The sequence below is a fragment of the Hypanus sabinus genome, chromosome 3, assembly GCF_030144855.1.
Source record: "Hypanus sabinus isolate sHypSab1 chromosome 3, sHypSab1.hap1, whole genome shotgun sequence".
Taxonomy (NCBI): domain Eukaryota; kingdom Metazoa; phylum Chordata; class Chondrichthyes; order Myliobatiformes; family Dasyatidae; genus Hypanus; species Hypanus sabinus.
Genome location: NC_082708.1, coordinates 131,980,651 through 132,000,601, shown reverse-complemented (window position 1 = coordinate 132,000,601; position 19,951 = coordinate 131,980,651). Strand labels below are relative to the sequence as shown.

At 39.6% G+C, this 19,951-nt stretch overlaps 1 protein-coding gene across 4 annotated transcripts in view; it reads right to left on the bottom strand.

Moving 5' to 3' along the window:
* tbc1d9 (TBC1 domain family, member 9 (with GRAM domain)) overlaps positions 1 to 16,689 on the bottom strand; it is a 63,116-nt gene extending 46,427 nt beyond the window's left edge. For all 4 annotated transcript variants that reach the window (XM_059965155.1, XM_059965157.1, XM_059965156.1 and 1 more), the window contains exons 1-2: positions 14,491 to 16,689; positions 550 to 660 (exon numbers count right to left, since the gene is read on the bottom strand). In XM_059965155.1, the coding sequence (XP_059821138.1) occupies positions 550 to 660; positions 14,491 to 14,611 (232 nt within the window). In that variant the 5' untranslated portion in view covers positions 14,612 to 16,689. The remainder of the gene's footprint in view (positions 1 to 549; positions 661 to 14,490) is intronic.
* Between the last annotated feature and the right edge of the window lie 3,262 nt (positions 16,690 to 19,951).

The window sequence follows — 19,951 nt, the reverse complement described above, 5'->3', positions numbered from 1 at the left end:
ACTACTTCAAATGAGTACTCATCAAAGCATGTTAAATCTCAGGAAAACCTCCCTACTCTAGTAATCTAACCCGCCTTGAATAAATGTTGATATTCTATTTGCTCTTCTAAACACTTGTGCTTTCATGTACTTTTACCATGTATCTGAATAGCCTGTACACCAGGATCCCCCTGCACTTCCCAGATGCTCGCCACATTATATTCTATCACATCCTTCTTACCCACACGCTCGCTTACAGCCATTGTTCATATTCCTCAGTTCACTTTCTCACAACAGATATTCGTCATACAATTTTGAATACTCGCTTCTGTTCTCAAAAAAATCTTTATTTCTTACTGTACTGAATTTAGAGTCCTGAAGAGGTATGTATTTGATGTTATTGCATTATAATGTTCATTACAGATTATCTATAGCAAATGACTAAGCCTTGTAAGACATGATTTGATCAAAAATATTTTTCCACTTTGCATTCAGATCTTATTACAAACAATTTATTTCAGTTAGAATTGCTAAATTACATAAGAAAGTACCTATTATTCGAAAACTCACCACATGCAATTGTCCAATATACTAGGGATTCAGGAGTCTGATAAAGGATTCTATATGGTGCAACGCGAGCACTGGAGTCTAATACGACATCAAGTGTCCCCACAAGCAAACCTACAGTTGAAATTTCAAAGCAAGATTACAATTAGCTGACTTGGAACACAATTCCTGTTACAACCATGATAACATGCATTCATTTTCGCAGCATATCAGAAAATCTAGATCACGTGAACTTTACAAGTTATGTTCTAAACGCAAAAATAAAATTCTATCATTTAGAAGTGATCCAAAACTGCAAAATCTCAAAAACAATTGAGATGTTCTGAGGAAAACTTGATTATTTGTTTTAATGTTTTCATACATAAAATGCAAAAAGGGAATTGCACAGAAGTGGAAAAAAAACATCCTTAATGTTTTCCCACAACGTTGTTAGACAAGAAGCTCACACTGAAATCTAAAAATGAATTTAGTACCATTTAGGTGTATCATGGCTCAAAGTTTTTCTTAAAATCCATAATTCATAAATATTGATTTAAGAATCACAGAAAATAACAGAGCATTTTCCATTTTTAAGATTATATGCCCCCAGATAGTACAGTTATGTACCCAAAAGGAAAAAATCCTGCAGATCTTACTATTTCTTTTTACAAAGTTTCCAAAAATTTATATAACAATATGCTTCACAAAACTAGAGGCAACCAGATTCTTCGGCATCGAGACAATCTAGTTTCTCTCCTGACGCAGCCAATCTACACTTTAAGAGTGCAAAATATTTGCCTTGAATTCAAAAACCTAGTCCTAATTAAAAATTGTTTTTGATAATTGGTTTCCTATATAATTGTACAGACAACAAATTACTTTGTAATAATTTGGAATAGAAACCATTTCATCCATTTTCAACCTTTTCTCTAAAAGGACAGCAGATATAATCTCAACAAATTCTAATTAGGTCTAAATTCTGACATAAAACTTTCCTATTCACTTTCAAATTTGTGTTTTCTCATATGCTCTTGTCTACATCTTTATCTGCCGACTTGCTTGCACCAAACAGCTGCAGATTAAGGTTCTCTGCTTCTTTTATTACTAAAGCTGCAGTAATTAACATCATTTTTAAATGACTGACCATACTAGCAGCAGCAGTGCGATCATTCAAGACGAGTATGATGTTCCCTATTGGAGGTTGTCTACTGGTGGTCCTCAAGTGACTCTAGAGGCTGATCAGGGATCCACAGATTCTGATACAGTGTGGACATGATTAAGTGGTGGATGTGGTTAGTGGTTGCGTGCTTTTGTCGTTCACTATTTAATATATAAGTGTGTCTGGTGGACACACATTCCTTTCCCTTCACATACTGATTTTTTTCTTACATAGTAGTAAGAGGATAGGAAAACATTTTCAACTTTCAACATATGTACTTAATAACATAGCACCCATAACCACCGAGAGTAACAAAGTTTTAAAGATTCACAATTGTCAAATTAAATGTAGCCTCGTCTTAATCTTAAGTGATAGATCCTTTATCCGGAGATTATACCTAATTTCTAGACTCCCACTTGAGGAAAATAAACTTACTGCATCTTTCTACCCATAATCTCCATCTACCAAGCCTTCTTTGAACCTTGCACTTTTTATGAGATCATTCTCACCTCCATAGCACCATTCTGCTTAATTTTTCTTCAAGGAATAGCCTCCTCATCCCAGGGTTCAGCCTAGTGAACTTTACTGCACTACATTCAAGAAAATACATACTTTCTTTGAGATCAAATTGTAGAGTTTTCCAGATGTAGTTTCAGAGCCTACATGATAGTGAAGCAAAGCTCTACATTAAATATACAGCAATGAAACATTCTATTTCCCTTGCCCAGTCAATGTTTATGTCTCACTTGCACTTACTCCTATCTTTACTCATCTAAATCTATCAGTGTAATCCTCTTCTTCCTTCCCCCTCATATACTTGTCCAGGTTTCACTTTTATATACCTATACCACTCACTTCAGCCACTTTTGTGGTAATAAATTCTACATTCTCATGATCCTGGGTTAAAAAATTTCTTTTACAATTCTCTACAGGATTTCTTGGGGACTACCCAATATTAATAGGATCTAGTTACACTAGGCTCCACAAATGAATACATTTTTCTATACCCACTCAACCAAAACCCTCTATAATTTTAAAGTTTTTAATTGAGCATCCCAGTCTTTTTATTAGTCAAGAGGAAAGAGCCCCATTCTGTCAGCCTTTCCCATTATGCATAGTTCCAATATTATTTTCTAAATCTTTTCTGCACCCTTTCCAGGGTCTCTAGATTCTCTCTATAATTAAAAACAACCAGAACCATACACAATAATCTTGATATTGGTATTCAGTCTTCTGTAGTATGTTTCCAAATTCCCTTTGTTCATCCACTTTCATCCTGAAAAATACTAATGCAACTATAAGTTGACTCTGCTTCAAAAAATACTCTGATATCACTTCCTTATAAATAGATACTATCATTTTCCTTGTAATTCATTTTAGGCTAAGTAATCTGTCGTTCTTATTTTTTCATACATAATGATGTTTCATTTGCTGTTCCAACTCCAAATCAGCAAAAGTCCCTCTCTTGTTTATCATTGCTATGACTTCTTTGCCACAATAATAAAATCTAGCATATTAAGCATCAAAAACAGTCAAAGTTACATGGAAACATCAAATAACTACCATAGTACATTCCCTTTGTGCCTGCCTTCAGGGACTCTGTGTGAGATGAGGACAAATTTCCTCACTGTTGAACCATGGCATTCTCTACAACAAAAGATGATGGAGCCCAATAACTGTATTATGATACAAGAAATCATTTTAGCAGAGGGCCAAACAATCATTTCCAAAACATCTGGCTTCAGTCTGCACCAGCTCAACAGTAATTGAGGGTAGTTAACTAAAAATCAACAGAATGCCACTGGCTGAGTGACAATGGGAGGATGGCAGCAAATGCTGTCATCCTCAAGGTACAACTAATTCATTCTGCATCAGGCTACTGCCCCACATCAGTGCACTATAAATCTGAAGAATAGATTTTATAGCTATTCTGAGCCACTGAAAGCCTCTTTGCATCATAACAGCAGGAAACAGCTTTCACTAAAGCCTCAGTGATGTCTGCTCCTGTTGCAGAAGAGCTGATGCGCAAGGTCTGCAAATAAGCCACTAGATTTGCATTCCATTTCTGCGATCAATGGACAAAATGTGGAAATAAAGATTTTCTGCTCAAGGGGGCAATGGAGGCTCAGTAACTCAGACAGAGATAGGTTCTGGTGTGAGCTAGGATGAAAGGCTGGTCAGAGTCTTGAGATAAATAATGTTTGGGTAAGTGAATGAGCTAGCAGCAGAGTACAGACAGGCAATACTAGATGAGTCATATGATAAAGCAATTGTGACCAGAATATTCTGGATTAGCTTTAGATAGTGAGAGATGGGATTTAGGAGTTAGGATGAAGTCCGTAGTGACAACACAATGCAAGCAGTTTTAGTTTTTACAACATTTAGTTGGAGGAAGAAATTTCTACTCATCGATACTCCTTAAGCAATTGGTTCCTTGCTTTTCTCACTTGCAAACATCAGTCATTTTGCATTGACAACAACATCTCCTGCACAATCTCCATCAGCACAGGTGTACCACAGGCTAACTGCGTAATCCCCATCCTACTCACTTTACACTAATGACAGTGTGGCTATGTACAGCTCCAATGCTATACCTAAACTTACTGATGGCTCCACTGACATTGGCCAAAGTTGGTGAAGAATTAGCACGTAGGAAGGAGATTGAAAATCTGGCAGAGTGGCGTCACAACTACATCCTCTCACTCAATGTCAGCTGATTATTGACTTCAGGGGGAGGAAACCAGAGGTCCATGAGCTAGTCCTCACTGGGGAACCAGAGGTGGAAAGTCTCAGCAACTTAAAATTCCTCAGGACCTGTCCACACAAGGGCAATAACAAAGAAAGCATGGCAGCACCTCTACTTCCTAGGACGTTTACAAAGACTTGGCATGACATCTAAAACTTTGACAAACTTCTATGGATGTGTGGTGGGGAGTATATTGACTGGGTTGCATCATGGCCTGGTATAGAAACACTAATGCCCTCGAATGAAAAATCCCACAAAATGTGGAGTTACAGCCTAGTTCACCATGTCAAAAGCCCTCCCACCATTAAGCACTCTACACAGAACCCTGCTGCAGGAAAGCAGCATACATCATCAGGGACCCCCACCATCCTGGTCATGCTCTCTTCTCACTGCTGCCATCAGAAGGTACAAGAGCCTCAGGACTCACACCACCAGGTTCAGCAACAGTTATTACCCCTCAAACATCAGGCTTCGATCTCTCGAATCAGAGAGGATAACTTCATTCAATTTCACTTGCCCCATCACTGAACTGTTCCCACAACCTATGAATTCACTTTCAAGGACTCTTCATTCATGTTCTCGATACTTATTAACTAATTGATCTTTTCCTCGCATTTGCACAGGTTTTTTTTATATACACAAGTTGCATGTTTGTCCTGTTGGGTCCATCTTTCATTGATTCTATTATGACTCTTGGATTTACTGAATGTGCCCACAAGAAATCAAATCTCAGGGTTGTATATAGTGACATAGGTCTATTTGATAATAAATTTACTTTGAACAATTGGAAAATGGACAAGCAGCATGGCAAAGCAGAAAGAAAATAAGATTGTAAAAATGCTACAAAGCAGAATGGGGTACAACTAGTGCACATTTACAACCTTCCTCCCACAGGTGTTCAATTGGTGATGTCCAGGGCCAGAAAAAAGAATCATTCATGGGCCCTTTCCTCCAAGGACTCCAGAATTGAGAGCAGGAACGGGAAGAGAAGCCACTGCAGATAATCTCTGTTGTGACCGATTTAAAAAGAACAGTCCCAGCTGGTGAACACATGAAAGATGTTGGAATACAATGTAATGATGACCTTGTCAAAGGAAATACAATGGTCAAAAAGGTTAAGAAATCATTTATCATATAATGTAATTGCGATAATTTGATTACTTTGTCTGATTAAGTGGTGTCACAGCAGCAATCTTGCACTCTATCAAGGAACTGATTGAGTACATCAGGAAGGGGAAGGAGAATATGCAGCAGCTTCACTGAGAGGCCAACTGTGCAAAGGGTGAATTCCTTAAAGTTTACAAATGTCAACATCTAGGAGGATCTGTTCTGGGTGAAAAACACATTGTTGCATTCAGGAAGAAGGCATACCTGTGGCTCTACTTCCTTAGGAGCTTATGGAGATTTGGTACGTCCTATGCATGTGTGGTGGAGAGCAATCTATCTGGTTGCATCACAGCTTGGTATGAAGGCTCCAAGGGTTGTAAACTGAGCTATCTCCATCATGGGCACAACCTTCCCTGTCATCAAGAACATCTTCAAGAAGTGGTGACTCAAAAAGGCAGCATCCGCATTAAAGAACCCTTGCCATCCAGATAATGCCCTCTTATTGTTACTACCTTAGTAGTACTTTAGTGTGGTACTTTAGTTAGGTACCACACTACCTTAGTGTGGAGGAGGTAGGGGAACCTGAAGACGCACGTTCAATGATTCAGGAACAGCTTTAATCTCACAGGCAGTCGCATGAGCCTGAGATATGCCTGCCTGCTTGTTGGCTATATGGAACAATCCATGTACCAAAGCCTACACTGGGAGCACTTCCCATCCCTACATCAATGAGTGTATTGGTGTTGCTTCTGTCGTGGTTTTTCGTGCCTCACAAATGACCAGGAGACGCAGAAGATTCTTCAAGATTCTTCAAGAAGGGTTAAACTTTAATTTGCAAATCAAAGCTGAGACAGCTGATTGCCCACCGATCCTGTGGCATTTTTTTATAGCAATCTCCTGGTCCAGTTGCATTAGCATATGTAATCGATCTATAGTTGCTTATCATGTCCCTATTGTTCCTATCAATTGGCTTAATCATGTTCTAATCTACATCTTAGCTACCTCTCATTAACATACCATTGTCTTCTACATTTTTAAGACTTAAGTCTCCTACCAAATTGCAAATGCATAGCAAATAATAGAACTGAGCAATGTTCTAATCTACATTTCTTTACTCTTTAGCTACCTCTCATTAACACACCATTGTCTTCTACATTCCTAAGATTTCATTCTACTAAATTGAGTACATGCATAGCAAATAACTGACTTCATAGTTAAAATTTATACTTTTATACTCCAATACTTCCTGCATCCATACTGAGCTCGTCAATTTCATCAACTTTACCTGCAGCCTCCATCCTGCCCCAATTTACATGGTCCATCTCAGACACCACTCTCCCTTCTCAGTCTCTGTCTCCAACTCTGGAGAATGACTGTCTTCTGATATATTTTATAACCCTACTGACTCTCAGTTATCTTGACTGTACCTCTTTCCACCCTGTCAATTATAAAAGGCTATTCCCTTCTGTCAGTTCCTCCGTCTCCATTCGTGACATGAGACTTTCCATTCCAGAACATGTGAGATATCCATCTTCTTCAAAGAATGGTGTCTTCCTTCCTCTACCATCGATGCTACCCTCACCCACATCTCTTCTAGTTCCCCATCTCCCGGCCACAACAGCGATAGAGTTCCCCTTGTCCTTAGCCACCATCTCACAAGCTTTCAATCCAGCACATCACTCTCTTTAACTTACACCATCTTCAATGGGATCCTACCACTAAACACATCTCCCCTTCCCCCCCATGTCCTGCTTCATTCAAAGATCTCTCTTCATGACTTCTTTGTCTTCTTGTTCCTCCCCCAACTGATCTCACTCTTTGCACTTACCCCTGCAAGCAGGACAAATGCTACACCTGAACCTACATCTCCTCCTTCACCACTACTCAGTGCTCCAAATAGTCCTTGCTGGTAAAGTGACACTTCAGCTGCAAGCCTATCAGGGTCATCTATTGTACCTGGTGCTCCTAATGTAGTCTTCTTTGCATCAGTGAGACCCAAGGTAGATTGAGAGACCATTTCATTGAACACCTTCACTCCATCGACCACAAAAGGCAGGATTTCCCAGTAGCCAACTATTTTAATTCTACTTCCCACTCCCATTCCAACATCTTAGTCCACGGCCTCTTTACTGCCACTATGAGGGCACTCTACAGTTGGAGGAGCAACACCTCATATTCTATCTAACAAGCTTCCAACTTGACAACATGAACACCAATTTCTCTAACTTCCAGTAATTTATCCACCTCCCCTTCTCCCTTTTTCCTTTCCTCATTCTGGCTTTCCTCTTACCCCTTCCCTTCTCTTCTCTTCATCGGCCCATCAACTCCGTCTGCTGCCCCTCCTCCCATAGTCCACTCTCCTCTCCTTATTGGATTCTTCTTCTTCATTCCTATACCTCCCAGCTTCTCACTTTGTCCCCCACCCTTACCCACCCACCCAATTTTCCCCTCACCTGGTTTCATCTATCACTTGCCCGCTTGTTCTTCTTCCCCTCCTCCAATCCTCTTATTCTCAGTTCTTTTCTAGTTCAGATGAAGGGTCTCAGCCCGTAACACTTGCTGTTCATTCCTCTGTGTAGATACTGCGTGATCTGTTATGTTCTTCCAGCACTTTTTGTTACAGCTCTTCTCCTCTGTTATCAGATTTCTGAATGGTACATAAACACTACCTCATTATTCCTTTTTCTTGCACTATTTTGTAATTTATGTTAATTATATCTTTGCACTATACTGTTACTGCAAAACAGTGATAATAAACCCGATTCTGATGCAAGTCATCAAACAAAAATGTCAACCTTATTTCCTTTAGATTTCCTGCTTGATCTGCTAAGAACTTACAACATTTCAAAATGTTATTATCTTGATTAATCTGTAAAACGTGGTGTGCAAATAGCAGTCTTAAATTTTTGCGTAATATTTAACTTATATTGCATAAGTTATTTCACTATAGTGATACATTCCAAAGGTACTTATCAAAAAATAAGAATATCTCTTCATGGAAAATAAACACTCAAGTAGGGAAATGGGCAATGAAAAGCTTATTCCAAAGGCTGTGACAGCAAATGGTTTATAACGTTTTTCTAGAAAGGAAATCTAAATTAAGAAATGCAATTGAGCCAGGCAGACATTCAAACCAATATTCAGTTTTGCATGCATCCATTCTCAAATTGAGAAAGAGGGACCCCTCTCATGTTCAAATTAAAATACATTTGGATAAGTTATCCAATCCATGAGCACTGCTATTAGAGCTCGGTCATCTGGATTTGCAGCAAGGTCACACAACTATGGGAAATTCATTATGGGTGACTGGTTGAGCACTGACAGTTTCATAGGAAAACCACCAGCTGCAAAGCTGCAATGCTGTATCACTGGTCCATGCTAGCCAAGATGTCCATTGAAGCCAACTCCATTTGCCTACGTTTGACCCAAATCCCTCCAAACCATTCCTATCCAAATGCCCTTTAAATGTTACCATTGTACCTTCCTCGACCTCTTCCTCTGGCAGTCTGTTCCATATATGCACCAACTTCAGTAATATGCATCTCAAAGTAGCTTTCATACCAGCCCAAATTTTACTTACTGAGAAGGAATCAAAGCTGATCATGTTCAACAACCTATGCAGAATGGACTCTGCTGGACTAACATACAGGGATAATGACTAACTTTATTTACAAACACTGCCATCAGCAAATGATCACAAAATTATTCTTTTATGTTTGTGACCAATTTTTCAAGCAACGCAAACTGACCCCTGCTCATGGTTCATGTAAAACTGCCAAGGTTAGACTCTCGTAAATGTGAAAAGAACCTCTCTATAATTTGGGTGAGATTAATTAATTGTAGGGATATCCTGACTTGGAACTTATCCCACTCCAACTAAAATGTCTCCTCTCAGAACTCATACTATTCAGTTAGTATTTCCTAATTTCACAGCAAATAAAGAGGAAATGCAAGGAAAATCAAAAATCTTGACACAAGTGACTGCAGATGCTAAAGTATGGAGCAAAAACAAACTCCTTACCTTTCATTAAATCAACTTCCACATACGACATATCATCTTTTGACATTTCTGCGAGATGTAGCATGATCACACATCTATCCCTCTCTGCCTTTTTCTGCTTTCTGCAGGGACTTCAATGTGTCTCCCTTGTTCTCTCATCCCAACCCACCCATCACTCTTTGTTCTCCCGCATATTTGCCTGCAACTGTATAAGGGGAATACTTGTCCCTCCACTTCCTCCCTCAACACAATTCAAGGCTTAAACAACTCATCCAGGTGAGGCAGAGATTCACAAGTACCTCCTCAACATCACTGACTGCACTCAGTGCTCCCAATGTGGCTGCTACATCAGTGAGACCAAGTACTGACTAGGTGGCACCTGTGCTCTGTCTACAATAGTCATCATGAGCTCGTGGTTACACACCTTTTCACCTCCCTTCTCCAATCAAGCCATCTCATTAGTCTTCTCCACAGCCAGGTAAGGTCAAATACAAACTAGAAAACAGACACCCCAAATTCTAGTTGGGTTGTCTATCCAATGGCACGAAAAATCAATTTTTCAATTTCAGATAACCTGCAGTATGTGTTTCTTTCTCTCTCCTCTTCTGAATCACCTGGTGTTCCTATCCATAACCTAGTTCCATCTGCCTATCATCTGTATTCTCTACTTCCTCCCACCAACATGAATCATCCCTCCCTTAACTGGTTCCACTTATTACCATTCTTCCTTATCAGATTCCAGCATATTTTGTCTCCATTAACATTTCAGGCACAGTCTCTACCTCCATCCTCCCCTACTCCCACCAGCTCCTGCCTCAATTTGCCATTTTTTAAAATCCAAATCTCTCCCAATCTGTTTGCACCAATCACACACCAAGCACCAGCTCATAACACTGCACTTCCTGCTCCTCCTTGTGGCTTCATCTGCCAATCACTGCCCTCTTCACCTGGTTCCACCTATCTTCCCTTCCTTCTCACCTTCAATACTAGCTTCCTCCCCTCTAAACTCAGCCCTGATGCAGGTCTAAACCCTAACCTGAAATGTCAGCAACCCTTTTCTTCTAGTAGTTCATATTTTGAAATCAGAATCAGAAACCTCACTCTCAATTGTTTCAAAATTCACTCACATTTCATGCATCGAAGTTCCTTTTAAAATTAACTAGTTATGCATCCTGAACATATCTTAAACATGGTCATTGGAATAAGTTGAACTTGTGGTCACACTTCACAGGTATCTGGATAAAGTATATGAAAATATTTGAGCTAAAGCCCTATTATCTTTGGTAAGGTATGATTTTAATTCATGCTTTTTATAAAGTTATTGTCTATGCATGGTGGCATAATGGCATCAGCGCTGGACTTCCAGGCGAGAGGTTCTGAGTTCGAATCCAGCCAGCTCCCATTAAGAGCTGGGGATCTCTTAATGGCAGAAGGCAAAGGCAAACTACTGCTGTAACTTGCCTGCCTAGTACGCGATTTTCCAATATTTCAGAGCGGCGTGCAAGGAAATCATCCGCTACCTAGAAATAATTCTGGATGCAATATATATGTATAAGGAAAATTGCCTCTGTGAGTATCACACTAACTACTGCTTACCACTGGTGATGAAAGTACAGAGCCTCAGTTTTGCTAAATGACTGTAAGAAACAGCAAATTCCAAGTTGTGTATGCTTGAGCAGCATCACCTCAAGAATGAATTACAATTCCATGCCCAGCTCCAGTTAACCTTGCTTCATTAGCTGTTTTTACCTGAAACCTACATTTGGGTTTCTTCCAAACTTTATCCAAATGACCTATATTTAAACGCACTGTTATAAAAGAAACTACCTTAGAAGTGTGTCCCTCTGTCTTTAGCTGGCACTGAGCTAATGATATAATCAAACTGCGAATTAGAAGTACATTCATTATAATTGCATAACAAATATATTTATAAAAATAATCTACCATACTCCTAGCTCTGCAAATTGTAAATTTGAATCTGAAAAATAAGTCAGCTGACCAACAAAATCTGCTAAGCCCATTTAAATTCCTGTACCTACATCATCTCTCTCTCTTCCTATATTTCAGATAATTACCAGTGGTTTACATTAGAGTACAATGCTCTTGCATCAAAGGTAAGCAAATTATTTGGACTAGGAAGTTCTACCTAAAAAGGAAGGGTCACATAGAAAGTGTTAACAGTGTTAATCTCAGTATACTAATTTTAAGCAGGAAACACACATAATTGTCCAAATACCCAGAGGCAGATTTTCAACAAAAAAAACTTCAATCTGCCAGAAAATATAAACAGTAGGAATAAATGTTTCTGTGCTTCTTGAGTTGGATGTTTTCCCCTTGAAATACTTAATGTCAATGAGATAGCCCAGTGAGAGAAAGACACAAGTTTTATTTGAAAACAAAAAGATATGTTACAAATTATAACATTGCTAAATAACTCAAATATACTGTACAAGAACATTAAATTATATAGCAGCATGCTGTAAACGGAACTATCTTATGAGATTGTTCACTTTATAGGCCACTTTCAGTTTCTTACAGATATCTTAGTGATGAAACCATCAGAAATGTGGCACGAAGCATCTCCTCTGATTTTCAATGGATCTGTTGTTTAGCAGCCTCCAGCTGATCTTGGAGGGAGAGGGGTGTGTGTGTGTGTGTTTATTTATTTCCAGGGCAAGGTAAATATTATATTTATAAAAAGTTCAGATACAATTGTAATTGTTTCTCTTATTTAAAACAATTACTGGGGAAAAGTAGTGAGGATTTTGTATCTGGCTATACGATCATTGCACTGGCTTTCATTGAAGGAGATACAAAATATCTGAAATAGAATAGTTCTAACTACTAATTACCAACAAGCACTTTCCCTTCTCTGAGCAGATCTCCACAAAAACATTTTTACTTTATGATTATTTATGTGGTGAGATGGCAGAATTCATTTTGCATGGAGTTGTGCAGTATATATTGAGACTGATAATGGATGGTTTACTTATGTATTTAGTGATACAGCACGAATTGGTCCCTCCAGCCATGCTACCCCAGCAACTCCTGACAAACCCAATAACCTTAACCCAATAACCTCATCACAGAATAGAGCGTCCAGCAGAAACCCACACATCCCACATGGAGAACATACAGACTCCTTACAGAACGGCACCGGGATTGAACTCTGAACTCAGGAACGCTGTGGCAGAGTCGTGCTAACCGCTATGCTACTGTGTTACACGTTAACTAACAGGAAACAAAATTGGTTAAAAACGATCATTTCCAAGTGATTAGTGCACTACCACAGAATCATTGAATTCAATTGACTTTATTACTTACATGGCTGGAGTCTCAAATATTTACGATCTATTTTGACAACTTGGATGAAGGGGTCATGCTCCACAACCATACTTACACAGATTATACAAAAACAGATGGCTCACCAAGGTATGAGGACCAACAGCATGCAATCAGATATAGATATATTAATAAAGCACACAACAGAATGAATATAACCTGGGACAGAATGAGGTAATCTACTTTTTAAGGAAGAATGAAATTGCAAATTATTTAAATAGAATTAAGACTACAAAATGGTGCAAATGGAGTTGGGTGTCATAAAACAAGAACATATAGGTACAAGTAATTAGAAAAGGTATTGGAATTTGGGCCTTTATTCCAAGTAGTTCCAAGGAAGTCATTCCATGGAGAGTAAATGTAGGACCTTAGAGTGCTCAACCTACATACCAAATTTAGTTTTTGGTCTTTTTTTTTCCTATTTGCTTTGATTATGAAGCTTTTCATATTGGCAATATATTCCTTCCTTCCTAATTCCTCACTACCAATTTTAACAAAGCTCTTAATCTTCACTAGAGAGAAAAAATATTTTAAAAACTGTATATCCTGTAATTACTCCAGCACCCAGGGCATGCCCTTTTATCACTGTCACCATCAGGTAGGAGATACAGAAGCCTGAAGGCACACACTCAGCGATTCAGAAACAGCTTCTTCCCCTCTGCCATCCGATTCCTAAATGGGCATTGATCCCTTGGACACTACCACACTTTTAAATAAATATTTCTGGTTTCTGCACAATTTTAATCTATTCAATATATGTACAGTGTAACTGATTTACTTTTTTTTCCCTCTTCTATATTTTGTATTGCATTGCACCGCTACTGCAAAGTTAAAAAAAAATCATGACAAATGCTGGAGATAATAAACCTGATTCTGATCTAAAATAAAAACATAAAATCCTAGTAGGAGTCCACAAAGGGTATATTTACATAAAGTTTACAATTCATTAAAATAACAAATATTCTCGAAGTTACAGTGTAGTGGAACCAAGACACCTTCAAACCATGTAAAGAGAACACAGGATATTTTAACAAACGTATTGGTTAGACCTCATTTCCAATGGCCTGAAGTCAACTAATGGAATTACATACTATAGCGGAAAACCACAAATCAATTTTTTTAACTCTACTGAAGCTCATGTATTTTTCACACTTAAATGTCAGAGTAAAATTCAAAATATAAACGTTACAGTATTTCACAGCAGGAATGACACAAATAGGATACGCGTGATTAAATAACGTAATTGATACGTTGCATCCGAAGGACTAAACAAATCTTGTGCCACTTGGAGTAAAATGATCTCAAATAAAAGATGCTGAACTGGCAGATTTTGGACAAATCTACTGAACCAGGTCTACATGCAATGCAAATGATTGATATACACCTCCGATTACTCTAATTTTTCCACTTAAATCGGGTTTTTGCGTTTATATAGAATTAATAGAATTCACATAAACAGGATGCGGAATCTGGAGATTACATACAGAATCCTTACATTGCGGCCAAAGTCACAAAAATGCTCGTCAGCACAGCTGTCTAAAGCACAATTACCGGAGGCGCCGCTCGCCCGACATTCCTGCTTCGCCAGGCTCCACCGGCGGGCGCACTTACCAGCCAGCCCTCCTCCCCCTTCTCCGTGCCCTTTCCTCCTCTGCAGCACGAAGTACGGGTTCGCTCTCTCCGTCACCCACAGCGCGTTGGCCAGCACGACTTCTTCGGGTTTGACCCACATCGCCGGCAGCCGCAGGACCCTGCAGGGGGGGAACGCGGAGAAGTGGTCGGGTGCGCGCAGGGGGAACCTCGGGCGGGCGGGCGACCTAGCCGAGCCGGGAGGACCGCAGCATCATCGGGAGCCGCGAGCAGGTCCCTCAGTCACTCATTCAAATGCCTTAGAAAAATGAAGAGGACGATAGACGTCAGCAGCCCAGTATCTGAGAAGAATCACCGAGCCCGATTGCGAGTGACGGCTGCGTCCCTACCCGGTGTGTAGGATACGTCATAACGCCGAGCAACGCGTCGGGAAAGTGAAAGCGGCGCGGTTGTTTACTGCGGGGGCCGGCCGAGCCCGTCCTGTCAGTGGGGCAGGCGATCTCCCGCCCGGCTGTGGTCACCGTCACCCAACGTCCCTCACATCACCTACCGGTGCTAGTGCCCCGAAGTTCCTGCTCAGAATGCACTGTGTGTTTTCAATCTTCCTACAGAAAGAAGACATGATGGTTCTTGAATTACCCGCAATTTGTCCAGATTGGAAACGAATTATAATCGCAATGAACAACGAGATGGAGAAAAAAAACACCTAGGTTAGTGCACCTGGCTCGACATGAGTATGGATGTACTGGATAAGTTACAGGGACGTTTCCTCGTGGCAGATATATCTATATAGTGTAGCATATATAAAATGCGAAGTACATGTCTATCAGAGTGCATATATATCACCATATACAACCTTGAGGTTCATTTTGTTGTGGGGATACTCATCAAGTCCAATCAATGAAAGACTCCACAAAGCATTGGCAAACAACCAATTTGCAAAAGTCAACAAACTGCAAAGAAAGAAAAAATAAACAAACGAGCAATAAATATAGCGAACATGGGTTGAAGAGACCTTGAACGTGAGTCCATCAGTTGTGGGAACATTTCTGTGATGGGGTGAATTAAGTTATCCCCACTGGTTTAGGAACTTGATGCTTGAGAGCTAATAACTGTTCCTGAACCTGATGGTGTGGGCCCTGAGACTCCTGTACTTTCTTTTTGATGGCAACAGCTAGAAGAAAACATGTCCTGGGTGTGGGGGTCCTTGATGATGGATGCTGCTTTCCTGAGGCAGTGCTCTCAGTAGATGTGCTAAATAGAGGGGGAGGGCTGTAGCCATGATACACTTGGCAGTATCTGCTACTTTTTGTAGGATTTTCCATTCAAGGGCATTGAAGTTGTCTCCTTCCCTACCAGGCTGTGAAGCAACTAGTCAATATACTCTCCACTACACCTCTATAGAACTTAGTCAAAGTTTTAGATGTCATGCTGAATCTTTGCAAACTTCTCAGGAAGTAGATGCACTGCCTTGTTTTCTTTATAATTGCACTAACGTGCTGGGCCCAGGAAAAATATATATAATATATATGTATGTGTGTGTGTGTACAGAGAGAGAGAGAGAGAGAGATAGGTCCATTTTTTTTTAAAAAACAATAGTCTTCAGCAGATCTCACCTTTTATGTTTAGTTCACATTTTAGGGAAGATTTGCAAATAATCAGTAAACAATGATTTTCAAGTTTCAAGTGTATTGTCAGGCATACAGACCTAAGATACAAATACTGTGCAAATTTGTATTTGCACCAGCAGCACAATACAATGTTGTTTGACAATAACCAACTTCTGCATTCCTTAAAGATTAAAAATATGATATGTCAGATGATAGCTCTTTTTTCTGTTCATATAACCAATCATCTTCTCACTTGATATTATAAATGATCAAATTATGGAGGGCAATTGTTTCTTATTTCTTGGAGCTGTCTGTTGAAATTTATTTTCTGAAGAGATGTTGGTGTGAACTTTCCTGGGTAAAATCATCAGTTTTTTGATAGTGTAGCAAATACATTGGATAAAAAATATGAGCTGATCTCTGCATCATAAAAGATCCTGTCAAAATCATCTTCTGAAAAACCCACTTTCATTAATATAGCCTGCCCATTGCATTTAAATGCCAACAAGGTTTACTTAATATTCTTTTTCTTGATTCACACTCTAATAGAATGCAGCACCATAGCAAAGTTGCAACCTTTCAAAATAATTTTTTTTTCATAGGTTTAAAAGGTTTGCCTGAGGTGATTCAGTTATGAAACGTTCAAAGTAAATTTATTATCAAAGCACATACCGTAAACGTCACCACAAACTACCCTGAGATCCATTTTCTTGTGAGCATTCACTGTAAATATAAAGAAACACAACAGGATCAATGAAAAACAAACACAGCAAAGATGGACAGAAACCTATGTGCAAAAGACAGCAATCTACAACTATGAAAAGAGTATAATAATAACTAACCAAATAAATGAATAAGCAAACAAATAATAAATATTGAGAACGTGATTTGCAGAGTTCTTGAAAGTAAGTCCATTGGTTGTGGACTCAGTTCAGTGTTGGGGTGAGTGAAGTAATCCCCGCTGGTTCAGGAGCCCGATGGCTGAGGGGTAGTGAATATTCCTGAACCTGGCTGTGTGGGTGCTGAGGCTCCTGTAGCTCCTTCCTAATAGCAGCAATGAAGAGAGCATGGCCTGGATGATGGAGTCCTTGATGATGGATGCTGCTCTCCTGCTACAGTGCTCCTTGTAGATGTGCTCAGTGGTGGGAAAGGCTTTACTGGAGATGAGCTGAGCTGTATCCACTACTTTTTGTAAGCTTTTCCATTCAATTGCATTGATGTTTTCATATCAGACTGTGATGCAACTAGTCAGTGTATATAGAATTTTGTCTGTGTTAAATGACATGCTAAGTTTTGACAAACCTCTAAGAAAGTAAAGACTCTGCCATGGCTTCATTGCAAAGGCATTTTCTTGATTCACCCAGGACAGGTCCTCTGAAATGATGATACTGAGCTTTTTAAAGCTGCTGACCCTCACCGTCTCTGTTCCCCTGGTGATGACCGGCTCATAGACCTTGAGCTTCCTCCTCCTGTATTCAAAAATCATCTCTTTGGTTGTGCTAGCATTGAGTGAGAGGTTGTTATCGTGGCACCACTCAGTCAGATTTTCAATCTTCCTCTGGTATGCTAATTCATCACCACCTTTGATTCGGCCAACAACAGCGGTGTCATCAGCAAACTTAAAAATGGAATTGGAGCGGTACTTAGCCTCACAGCCATAATTATAATGCGAGTAGATCAGGGGCTAAACACACAGCCTTGTGATGCATCTATGGCGATGGTGGTTGTTGTGACATTTCCCAAATAAAAGTCAATTTATTAGCTCTGTTGGGTATATCCAGGAAAACACTAGCAGCTTTGTTTTCATAAACTAATTTGAACTATATTTCAACAAGAGAAGCTTTTACATAATAAAGCATGACATCAAAGTTTGGGGGAGAAAGCCAGGGAGTGGGGCTAAGGAGGAAAAATAAAAGGATAAGCCATGATTATCAGACTCAATGGCCTAATTCAGTTCCTATGTCTTATGGTCTTTAAAAACCCAGTCCAGTAGCAGAAAGGCTGTGATTGGCAGAGAATGCTCAAAGGCAGGATACAGAATGATATCATCTTTATGAATTTATGATTCCCCTGGATGAGTATGTGTTCTTTTATTTATGTATGGCTAGGTATTGCAGAAGTCTTGCATCATTATCGATATTACCCATTGGAATAAATCTGTATATGGGCAAAGCAGTGCTGCTTTGTCTGACTGTGAATTTACAACCCAACATATCTGGGATGACTCTGGCGTCAGCTTTTATGAAATGTATTAGCTAATTTGTATAGAAATTAGGAAATTGTGATATTTTTTATTTTCCTTCCCTTGCTTTAATGTATTCTAGCACCAAAGTGGACTGGAAAAATCTGTATGTTACTAACTGGGACTAGCAGGGAGGCTGCTGTGTTCAGCTTGGACCGTAGAACCTGTTTCGTGCTGTGCAACTGTACAACTTTGTAACAATAATCTATAATAAAATGCCATGAAACTGACTGTTGATTATTCTTCAAGCAGACATTGGAGCCAGTGAAATACCTCTGAGGTATTTTCAGGCATCCATAATGGAGTCAATATATATGAGGGAAGTTGCTATTTAGTAGTGGAACACTTTCCATTTTAGGTGTCTGCTGTTTTTGCACCGAGCCTTCCAAGATTTAGCACAGCCAAATGTCTCAACAATGTGCCCCAATCCAAAATGCAGAACTTAAACTCAATTATTGTGCAATATCTATATTTCTTTATGACCATACAGGCCATCAAGTCTGTCTGGCTCCTAGAGCAATCTTATTCCCATACTACCATGCAACCTATTTCCCCCCATTTCCATCAACCAAGGCTTACACTTGTGGCCAGTTAACCTCCCAACTCACATATCTTTGGTATCAGACACTGGTCCCTAATGAGATTACTGATTCAAAGTTCACATAGATTACCACATCATGCCATGTGAACTAGCTGGAATATCATTGTTGCTGAATCGTCCTTAGGTGCATGACCGTAGCACCAACCACAATTCTAAGGCGGTATCACAAAAAATTTATTAGTTGTTAAAAAAAATCTTTAAAAACTCAGTATGAATAAAGAAAATGTAGCTTTAATTCAATGACAAAGGGATTTCTATGCATTTTTAATCACTAAGTGAGAACAGCATAACATGCTGGGTCAGTCCAGTACTACCAGCAGTACGTATATAAAAGAAGCACTTGGATCATTGAATTACATGTTGTGTTAGTATGGTTGTAGTATATTTTCATGATTTTCTATTGGAATATGAAGGTTTTCATTTATCTTCCTGATGCTGAACCTTAAAGTTGTGAGGTCCAGCATGGGGATCACCCTGAGTGGTTGAAGGAGGAGGTTCGCAGAAGCAGCAATAGATTTGAAAGTCTCAAGAAGATAGTGCACTGAGTAGATTTCACACGCACCCAGCTTGAAGGCATTAGTACAGGCATGGGCAAACTACGGCCCGGGGGCCATATGCGGCCCGTTAAGCTTTTTAATCCGGCCCGCAGAACTTGATGAAATTATATTAATAAACCTTGTTAACGTTTTTTCCCCACAATTCTGGTGTTTTCCCAATAGATGACGCACTCTATATACATTTGTGGCAACCCATTTCCTGGCACATCCGAACCGGCTCACAATTAGCCAGCGTACTGGCTAAAGGAGATAGCCTGCGGGGATTTGCGAGCACAGAGCTTTGGAGCCTCTGCGCCATGGGGGGCAGGTTGAGGGAGGCTTAAAAGTGAGGCTGGGGATTTCGAATAAAGTTTTTTTCTTCGACTGCAGTTACCGACTCCGTGTCGTAATTTTAGCGCTGCATGTAGCACACCGCTACACGTTGACCTTTGTTGAGGTGCAGCATATTACTCCACATTTGCGCTTTACTCTT